General features: G+C 36.2%; 2 protein-coding genes across 2 annotated transcripts; one reads left to right on the top strand and one right to left on the bottom strand.

Annotated features, from left to right (window-relative positions):
* Positions 1-405: 405 nt before the first annotated feature.
* On the top strand, positions 406-6,061 carry LOC107772574 (lysine histidine transporter-like 8). Its single transcript, XM_016592073.2, has 5 exons — positions 406-1,238; positions 3,640-3,773; positions 4,427-4,854; positions 4,971-5,102; positions 5,342-6,061. Exons 1-5 carry the CDS (start codon positions 844-846, stop codon positions 5,825-5,827), a joined length of 1,575 nt encoding a protein of 524 aa, XP_016447559.1. The 5' UTR covers positions 406-843; the 3' UTR covers positions 5,828-6,061.
* A 2,166-nt stretch (positions 6,062-8,227) lies between these two features.
* LOC107772575 (dof zinc finger protein DOF3.4-like) lies at positions 8,228-9,432 on the bottom strand. Its single transcript, XM_016592074.2, has one exon. It carries the CDS (start codon positions 9,248-9,250, stop codon positions 8,558-8,560), a length of 693 nt encoding a protein of 230 aa, XP_016447560.1. The 5' UTR covers positions 9,251-9,432; the 3' UTR covers positions 8,228-8,557.
* Between the last annotated feature and the right edge of the window lie 478 nt (positions 9,433-9,910).

The raw sequence follows: 9,910 nt of genomic DNA, 5'->3' as shown, positions 1-9,910 counted from the left end.
TCAATGAAACAAAACAAAAATCTATCATTTAAAAAAAAAATGAAGAATTAACCCAAATAAATAAATAGTCGAGAATTAATCCAAATAGCCGCCCACCCATCACTTAAACTAAAAATAGCAGGTAAATATATTATATATGCATAATTTATGTATTACATATTTATAATTATGTATAATTAATGTATAATTTATTTATATGATTAGAAAAAGTAACAATTAATATGACAAGCTATTTGTATAAAGATCTCTTTAAAAATTGCAGCATAAGAATAAAAAAATATACTTTATTTGCTTTTAAGTGTTGCCAAGTCCTAAAATATGAGAAATTCGTTTGATACTTTGATGTGAAAACCTTAGTCTCACCCTTTAAATATTTGTTTAAAGTCTATGTTCAGTCTCACTCTCACTCACACCTTCCTCTCTTTCTCATCAAACTGTCACCCAAAATCAAAGCCTTATTTTCACATCAGCACCACCCAAAACAACCAGCCGTGAGTAGCCAAAAATCCCACCACCACCTCGAGATTGCTTCTCAAATAACTCATCAAACGGCCAATATTCTATCTTCTTCTTGACTGCTGCTGCACAAACCCACACACATTGCATGTGCAGCTCAGTCTCAGTCTTATAATATTCTTCTTTCTTTTCAAATCCCTTTTTCTTTCTTAATAAGTCTTTCAAACTCTGACAAGAAAACAGCCAAACCATTGAGTCCCAATAACTAAACAACAAAAGAAAAAGGACCCATTTAGCCATTTTCCTCACAAGTAATACTCCACCCTTTTCTCGTACAAAACATTACTACTCTGTTTTCTTTCTTGAGTGATTGATTGAGTAGTAGCAATGGAGGAAAGACCTGAGACTGAACTCATTTCAATACCAGCAACGCCACGTGCATCAACGCCTGAGATTCTAACGCCGTCAGGTCAAAGATCACCTAGGGGAGGACATACATCAACTGGAGCTTCTAATAAAGATGCTAAATCATGGACACCAACTTCATTTATTTCGCCTAGATTCTTGAGCCCTATTGGTACTCCAATGAAAAGGGTGTTGGTTAATATGAAAGGCTATTTGGAAGAAGTTGGTCATTTGACTAAGCTTAATCCTCAAGATGCTTGGCTTCCTATTACTGAATCTCGTAATGGGAATGCTCACTATGCTGCTTTTCATAATCTCAATGCTGGTATTGGGTTTCAAGCTTTGGTCTTGCCTGTTGCTTTCTCCTTTCTTGGATGGTATTATTACCATGTCTTTCTTTCTTTCTTTTTCTTTCTTGGTATTGATAATGGATGCTTAGATATTATTCTTATTCCATTGCTTTTATTTTGTTTAACTTCTTGTCTTATTGTTTAGTTCCTTTACTCTGTTTCATCTGTTTGGTGCTTGGTATTTCTATTGCTGAAATGGTTTAAGTTTTGATCTTTTTTACATTTGTTTGTGGAATTTATTGTGATGTGAAAATAGATGCTTCGATATTCTTGTTGTAGCTTTTATTTTGTTGAACTACATGTCCTAGTTTTTTAGTCCCATTACTCTGTTCCATATGCTGGGTGCTTGTTTTTGCTTTTGTTATGCTGGTATGATTAAAGTTGAATCTTTTTCACATTTTTTTTTGTGGAATTTAGTGTTATATGATCTATATTAGAAATGCAACATACGGTAGACCTTGTGCTCCGGCCCTTCCCGGATTCTGCTTGTGGCTGGTAGCTTACCTGCCCTTAAGCTTGAAAAGCTGCTTGCTTTTGACTGCTTTTTCAACAACAATTTTTGGGCTTGTTCTGATTTGTCTTTAAAGTTTCTACCATGTTGGTTTGAAGAACTATCTCTGTGCCATCTGCTTGGTGCTTGTTATTGCTACTGTCGATGCTGTTATAGTTAAAGTTTGGATATTTTTAATATTTCTTTGTGGAAATTGCTGTTATATGATCTATATGTAAGAGTTCCACTGGAATATGCTTGCAAAGCTGCCTGCCTGCTCTCACCAAACAAGTTTTGAGCTTATTCTGATTTACTAATAAAGATACTGTGTTGTTGGTTTGAAGATCTATATCTGTTTATCGGAGATGAGTAGATTCACTTAAGTTGGTAAAACCATAATTGCTTCATATGCTTTCTCAAAGCAAACCTTCAGTCTTGAAAGTCTTGATCTTTCTGCTATTGTTTGACCTCTAAGTACTGCTTTTCTAAATGCATATCAGTTATCTTTGAAAATACAGACTTTGATTGACTATAGTGCATTACTGGTCCCCCACCATCTATTGATACGTTGTTTAACATAATTATCTGTTGTGGACCAACAAGAAATCTTCTATATCTGTCTCTATGCATTTACTTTTCTTGCTTTTCTCAACTTTCATCATTGTTTGCAAATGAAATCAGAAAAGATAATTGAGCCAATTCTCAGCATATATACTACTTTTGCTTTTTCATAGAAATGCTACTTCAACTGGGTCCTTTCACAATTTTGCTTTCATCTTTTAAGAATTAAGACAGTTGGCTGCTACATTGTGCTGAATGGTGTACTCATTTGGTTTGGTTTTTGCCTAGTAACTTTAGTCCACCTTCTTTTGCGTTTCCACACATCATCTAAGAAAGATGGCCCATGCTGCACAAAAGGTTTTAAGTTATAAACATTTACCTGTAACTATTTTCATACAATCAAGTTATTAAAAAATCAATTACAAGTAATTATCCAATTACTTAATTCATCTTAAAGCGATAACTGTATGAAAATAATTAATGTAGTATATGGATAAGACAATTCATAGTTGGTTTGGTAGTCAAAGTCATTTCATAAATATATATGGATTTTCCTAATATGTTCAAGGAAGATGTTTTAACAATGAGTTCATACTCAAATTCATGCTGACGCGATATATTTTGTTTCTTTTTTATAAATAACCTACAACTTCGAACTTGGTGGATAATGGGTATGTCTCTTTACGCTTCTCCCCTTATATACCAAATTTGTTTTATCATCTATGGTTCGAGCTAACTCGTGAGGTGTGCCTACCAAATATCTTGCGCTGTCCTACATTGGTCGTTGAACAAAGCCTTTTTATTTTCTTTTAGTCTTCTGTCGTAGTCATAGTAGTTCTCCTTTTTCACAATCCCGAAATTGCAATTTAGTCAACATTTGGGCTAGGAATTATCATACACTGGTTGTTTTCTGTTGTCTATGTGAATTAACTTTTGGTGCGGCCCCAGTATGGTTGTTTTGGCAGGTTTTGACCTACCACTTTGACATAAAATCTACTATCTGTAAATGCTACTGGAACTTCCAAGTGGAATTTGCTGCCCTTATTCAGTAAGCTTCACTGAAGGATGACATATTTGACTATTGAAATTTCCACCTAATCCGAACTCTGTTGTAATTTGATACTAATTTTCATTTCTATTCTCTGAAGTGTAACTTTATTTTTGGTAACTTGCTCTGAAGTATGACTATAAATAACTGAGCTTCCATTCAATGTCCTTAAATGGAATATACCAGATACTCTTAAATGCTAGTCTTCTGATAGGAGCATTTGGTGAATGAGCTAGGAATTCATAGTGTCAAATAATTGATGCGCTAATAAAGTTTACCTATAATATTCTTCAGAGAATTGACACAGTAATATTTCCTTCTGAATACAGGAGTTGGGGAATAATTTCCTTAACTATAGCTTATTTCTGGCAACTCTATACTTTATGGATCTTGGTTCAGCTGCATGAAGCAGTTCCTGGGAAGAGATACAACAGATACGTGGAACTAGCGCAAGCAGCATTTGGTAAGAAAATCAAGTTATAGAATTTCAGCTAACAGTTCAAAGTTACTTGCGAAGGGGAGCCTTGGCGTAACTGATAAAGACCAGGAGGTCACGAGTTCAAGCCGTGGAAACAACCTCTTGCAGAAATGCAGGGTAAGGCTGTGTATAATAGACCCTTGTGGTCCGGACCTTCCCCGGATCCCGCGCATAGCGGGAGCTTGGTGCACCCGGCTGCCATGTTCAAAGTTACTTGCAAGAAAAGATAAAAAGAGCTTTTCAAAGTTACTGGTCTTATCCCTTTCTGTGTTACCTTTAATTTCATTTATTATCCTCTTTAACTTGCTCAAAGCCCACTTACCAGACACATATAACTCCCTTTCTTTCAACTTTGTGACTTGTCAAAAATATTTATCACTATTTTCCAACTATTATTTACTATTTTTTTCCACTGGAACTAGTACAATACATAAGTGAAAATGAATATCTTAAAATCAGGTGCCTAGGCTCTAGTCAAACACTGTATATAAATTGAAAGGCGAGGAGTACTTAATTATTGCTAACCAGTAAGATGCATGGAAAGTTGATAGAGTTATATAAATCCTACTTGTCATTAAGGGAAAGGAAATGAACATAGTTCACTTTGCTTGCTAACATCGTATTCACTTGCATTTCAGGTGAAAGACTGGGTGTTTGGCTTGCTCTCTTCCCTACTGTTTACCTATCTGCAGGGACTGCGACAGCTTTGATTCTCGTAGGAGGTGAAACCATGAAGTTGTTCTTTCAAATTGTTTGCGGTCCGCTGTGTTCCTCAAATCCTTTAACAACTGTGGAGTGGTATTTGGTTTTCACTTCCCTCTGCATTGTTCTATCCCAACTCCCAAACCTGAACTCCATTGCTGGACTCTCCCTCGTTGGAGCAGTGACAGCCATCACATACGCCACTATGGCATGGGTCCTCTCTGTAAGCCAACCAAGACCACCTTCGATTTCATATGAACCCATTTCATTGCCTTCCTACACAGCTTCTCTCTTTTCTGTCCTGAACGCCATGGGTATTATAGCATTTACTTTTAGAGGGCACAATTTAGTTCTTGAAATTCAGGTAAATATTCTCACTCTTCTCCCGGCATGTGCAAACACATTCTGTTTCTGTAACTAGTTTAACGAAACATTTCCAACTTACAATTGCAAATACGGCAACTTTATGTCATTTTGCAGGCAACAATGCCGTCAACTTTCAAGCACCCAGCTCATGTGCCAATGTGGAAGGGAGCAAAAGTTGCGTATTTCTTCATAGCCATGTGCCTGTTCCCTATTGCCATTGGAGGCTTCTGGGCTTATGGAAACCTTGTAAGTGTAGCTATCATTCTGCTTTTTCCAAAGAATTACATTTTTGTTACAATTCCCTCCTTCCTTGATCTATAGAATTAGTTTATTGTATTTGTTTGCGTCCACAATGACATTTTTATTATTGTATGTCTGCATGGCCCAATATATCGTTGGTAGAATGGTGTACTCCTCCTTCTGCGCAGTCTATACATGTTTTCTTTAATTATTTCTGATTCGATCGTGTACTTAATTCCTTACAGATGCCATCGGGAGGAATGTTAAGTGCTCTATACGCCTTTCACATTCATGATATTCCGAGAGGACTTCTTGCCATGACATTTCTCTTAGTCGTATTCAACTGTTTAAGTAGCTTCCAGATATACTCAATGCCAGCATTCGACAGTTTTGAAGCAGGCTACACCAGCCGTACCAACCGACCATGCTCAATATGGGTCCGTTCCGGTTTCAGAATATTTTTTGGATTCGTTTCGTTCTTTATTGGAGTGGCGCTTCCGTTCCTGTCAAGTCTTGCAGGGTTGTTAGGAGGGCTTACACTTCCGGTAACATTTGCTTATCCTTGCTTCATGTGGGTTCTAATAAAGAAGCCTACAAAGTACAGCTTTAACTGGTATTTCAACTGGATCCTTGGATGGTTAGGAGTTGCTTTTAGCTTGGCTTTTTCTATTGGAGGAATTTGGAGTATGGTCAATAATGGACTTAAACTCAGGTTCTTTAAGCCCAGCTAAGAGATGAATAAGAAGCTTTGGTAAAATTCTATTTGCTAGTAGTTGTAATGTGTATTTCTATTATAGCCTTGAGGAGAAGTGAAAAAAAGAAGGGTGTTTATTGGTTGGGGATTTTGGGTGGGGGGGTGGTGTTTAGGAATATGTATAAAACAATAGGTACAAACTTTGAGGTCATTTTCATGTGCTTGATTTGCTACCTTTGGAATTTGGTATCAAAGTGAGAATATGTGATTACAACCTTTTGTTTGGTATTATGATGCAATTTCTTTCACAAATTGGTAAAGCTACAATTTGAAGATTATGCATAAAGCCACTTGGCTTACAAATGAAATTCATACTAGTTGTATGTTTATGAAATCACTCCAAAACCGCATTTGTAGCAACTGTATCGTTTGCAGGATGATTTTAGGTTTTCAACTTGTTGATGCACATATGGTCTTTCTTTGAGAAAGCGGTTTAATGTGTCAATTGCAGTAATTGAAGAAGGGTTTTCAGATGAATAGATGATTTTAGTTTTTCATCAAACGTTATGTTTGCATTAAACAAACAAATCGTTGCAATCACTTACAGAACCCGGGCAGGGTCCACGTATAGTAAAAATTTATAAAATAAGTAGAAAAACATATATTCGAACTCAGTAAATCAAATAAATTTTTTAACATGAGCTCCAATTACGATTAGAATAATTTTGTTAAGACGTTGAAGCGTCTATTTATAGACAATAACAAGTAAACCAATTCCTTGAAGTGATCAAGTCGTTTAAACGCCTTATATGCCAAGGAATGTATGCTGCCAATCGAGGTCTTGTTCAATGTATGTTGTAGGAGAGTTTGCACGAACATGGACGACACAGCATGCATGCCTGCTCGACAAGGCTACTTAGCTATGACATGTAGCGTCGAAGGCAATTGCTAAACAACGTACATAAAGCTTGTCACTAGTACACATTATAACATATATCCCCTATAACAATATTTTATTATAATGACCTAGTTTTCTTTAAAATTAATTTTTTTCTGTTACCTTAAAATATATATGTAACAATACTTTACGAAAAATATCAAAACAAAAGACTGTTAAAAAATATTATTTAGCGGTAGGAAAGAAGAAAACGTGGATATATAGGCGACATGCAAAAGGTGCAAATTCCTTAGAACCCTTGGGATAGGGAATCAAATTCTATGATATCGGCCACGGTCGGTGGTGCGCATCAACCTCGGCGCTGACACTTGCATATATAGTTGCATTGACACTTCATTAAAAGCAAGCTGTGCCGTCCTAGGCTTTTTCTCAATAGTATTAATAAACCATGTTCTTCCTGTCCTAGGCTTTGATTGGTGGCATTCATTTAGTCCTACAATTCTTAGTAAAACCACGATCAATCTTACCCACGAATATCATAAATGGTCAGTTTCCAACTCCTAATAAATAAATTCAACATAATAGACACGATATAAGACCTCGCTCGTCCAAACTCCATGTCAAGAGTAATATATGAGTCTAGGTTATTATCTCTTGAATGATTTATGTATTAATACCAGTTATCTATGAAGACTTTACATTTTTTATTTATAAAAATGGGATTTAACCACAGATACCAAATATAGCGTGTATTATCTTAGGAAAATAGAGGAGGGTGTGAATCAACCAGAAAAGATACATGCCTACGGGACGAAATCCTAGATTTCTATCAGTTTTCTGGTTGTTGCTGACATGAAAAATGATACTACTAGTTTATATGCATTCGATGTTTATCGCAGACAGTGAATACAAGACATGTACAAACAATGAAATACAAGACATGTACATTTTCTTCCTGCACATTAAAGATAATGTCATATAATCAGGAGTATTAAGACAATTGTGTGACAGTGGTCTAAGGAAGGGGCAGGCCCCTCCCTATAAAACTGGAAAAAAGAGGCTTTTCGAGATTCTCGGATCCTAACCAGTAACCAGGCCCCTCTTTTTCGCCCTAGTAAACCACAATTATAGGAACAAATTATTGTAGGTTAATCTCCCTCTCTGTTTTAATTTATGTGAACCTATTTCCTTTTTAATTCGTGTAAAAAAGAATAACTTCTTTTCTTATTTGAATTTTTTTTATCTTTCTATAATAATTTATAACCACACAAAATATATATGCTTTATTTTACCTACAAGTTCAAAAATTTTCCCTCTTTACTTAAACTTCATACTCAATCAAATGGGTTCATGGAAAGGAACGGAGGGAGTATAAGAAAGCAAAATGGAGGACCCTATCAAAGCCAATGGGAAGAAAAGAAAGAAACGTAAAATCCCCAAAAGTACTGCACCTTTTGCAACATTAGAAACAACGGAAGAAACAAACTAGAAAGCATAGGAAACAACAAAATAATATGGACAGTAAAACATTCATGAAAATAACAACGAAAATAATATTTTTCATTTCATGAAGTTGGACCTATTTCTGTTAAAAAAGGAAGACCCCCAAGATAAATTTACAAAAAAAAAACCAAAAACACTAATTCTCCAAGCAAAATAGCTTTGCTTTTCCATTCCTTTGTGAATCATTCACATACTACTACAGCCAAAACAATCCATGCACCCAAAAACTTGCAAAAAGACAGACCATTTAAGTTGAAAAAAGAAAAATAAAAGATAAAAGCAAAAGAGAACAAACACCTCTTTTTTTCGATTTCTTCCATGAAACTCTTAAAGTATAATATTTCTACTCAGTACTTTGTAAGTACTTCATTTAAGACTGGTCCCCGGTGCAGAAATAGCAAGATCAGGCCAATTACCAAAACAATCATCCTCACCTATTCCTCCGCCGCCACCTTCAATCTCACCACTACTTAGCTGCCACTTCATATTCTCACCACCGTCTCCGCCGCCGCCATTCCCTCCGCCGACCTGCTCCATGGGCCAATCAAGATTCCCAAGCCCAAACCCACCTAGCCCAAGCCCAAATCCACCTAATGGCACAAACCCACCACCCACTGGACCTGTCAACAACGAAGTAAACGTCCCATTAGTTGCCCCTCCAGCTTCTTGCACTGACTCGTTGAGGTTCACTTCACAACCCATGAATGAAACCGAACCCGACCCGGATGATTGACCCGACCCGATCATTGTGATAGGGGTGGCATTTACTGATTCTTGAGCTGTAACGGAGGTGGTATTGCGGGGGCGTTTGTGGGAGGAGTTCTTCCGTGTGCCACCACCCACGGGGATGTTACGTAAGGTGCCGCCACGTGTCCAATAACGGCGACAGGACTTACAAAAGTGACGAGGTTGAGAAAGATTATAGTTGTTGTAGTAGCAGAATTTTGTGTTCGTAGAATCACAGCGTGGACATGGCAAGTTCTCCGGTTCCGATGGTCGTGTTCCGTTTGCCGGCGCCGGCAGTCTAGCCGGACGCCTGTCGCCAACTTCTGAAGACATTTGTTCTCTAAGCTGTTCTTTTTTAATGGCTTTTTGTTGGGGTTTCAGGTGAATAAAGAGTGGGTTCTTTTAAGGAACTGAGTACTTTGAAAGAAGACAAAGATTTGATTTTTGAGAGAGAGAGAGCTAAAAGAGTAAAGAGAGGAAAAGAGAAATCTTTGTTTTGGCGTGAAATAGTGGGATTCTTATATACGGATGGTTAGCTTTTTGGAATTACACAACACCTTTCTCCTTTGTGTTTTTTTGGTTGCAACACTCTTAGTGGGCGTTTGGACACAAGAATGGTAAAATTCTAAAATAGGGTGAAATTATTTTTAGGTGAAAATGGTATTTGAAATTTAGAGTTGTGTTTAGATATGAATATTATTTTGGGTTGTTTTTGAAGGTTTGTGAGTGATTTGAGTGAAAATTTTGAAAAATAATTTTTTGGAATTTTTAAATTTTTGAAAATTTCTAAAATGTATCTTCAAGTGAAAATTGAAAATTTTATGAACAAACGTTGATTTCGAAAAAAAGTGAAAATTTTTTGTAAAAAAGAAAAAAATTTCTTATGTCCAAACGGTACTATGAACTTTTTAAGATGAAATAAAAAATAATTTTAAAAAGTTAAAATTGTATTTGGACATATATTTTACTTGAAAAAAATTTAAAATTTTGTGA

Source organism: Nicotiana tabacum, chromosome 12 (genome assembly GCF_000715075.1).
Source record: "Nicotiana tabacum cultivar K326 chromosome 12, ASM71507v2, whole genome shotgun sequence".
Taxonomy (NCBI): Eukaryota; Viridiplantae; Streptophyta; class Magnoliopsida; order Solanales; family Solanaceae; genus Nicotiana; species Nicotiana tabacum.
The sequence above is the reverse complement of the archived record's forward strand: the minus strand, read 5'-3'. Positions and strand labels throughout refer to the sequence as shown.

Bases quoted from the DNA above. Each gene is read 5' to 3' on its own strand.
- LOC107772574 (XM_016592073.2), top strand. From the start codon at position 844: ATGGAGGAAAGACCTGAGACTGAACTCATTTCAATACCAGCAACGCCA. The intron at 1,239-3,639 runs GTATTATTACCA...TTCTGAATACAG, and splicing joins GCTTTCTCCTTTCTTGGATG to GAGTTGGGGAATAATTTCCT. The intron at 5,103-5,341 runs GTAAGTGTAGCT...AATTCCTTACAG, and splicing joins TCTGGGCTTATGGAAACCTT to ATGCCATCGGGAGGAATGTT.
- LOC107772575 (XM_016592074.2), bottom strand. From the start codon at position 9,250: ATGTCTTCAGAAGTTGGCGACAGGCGTCCGGCTAGACTGCCGGCGCCG.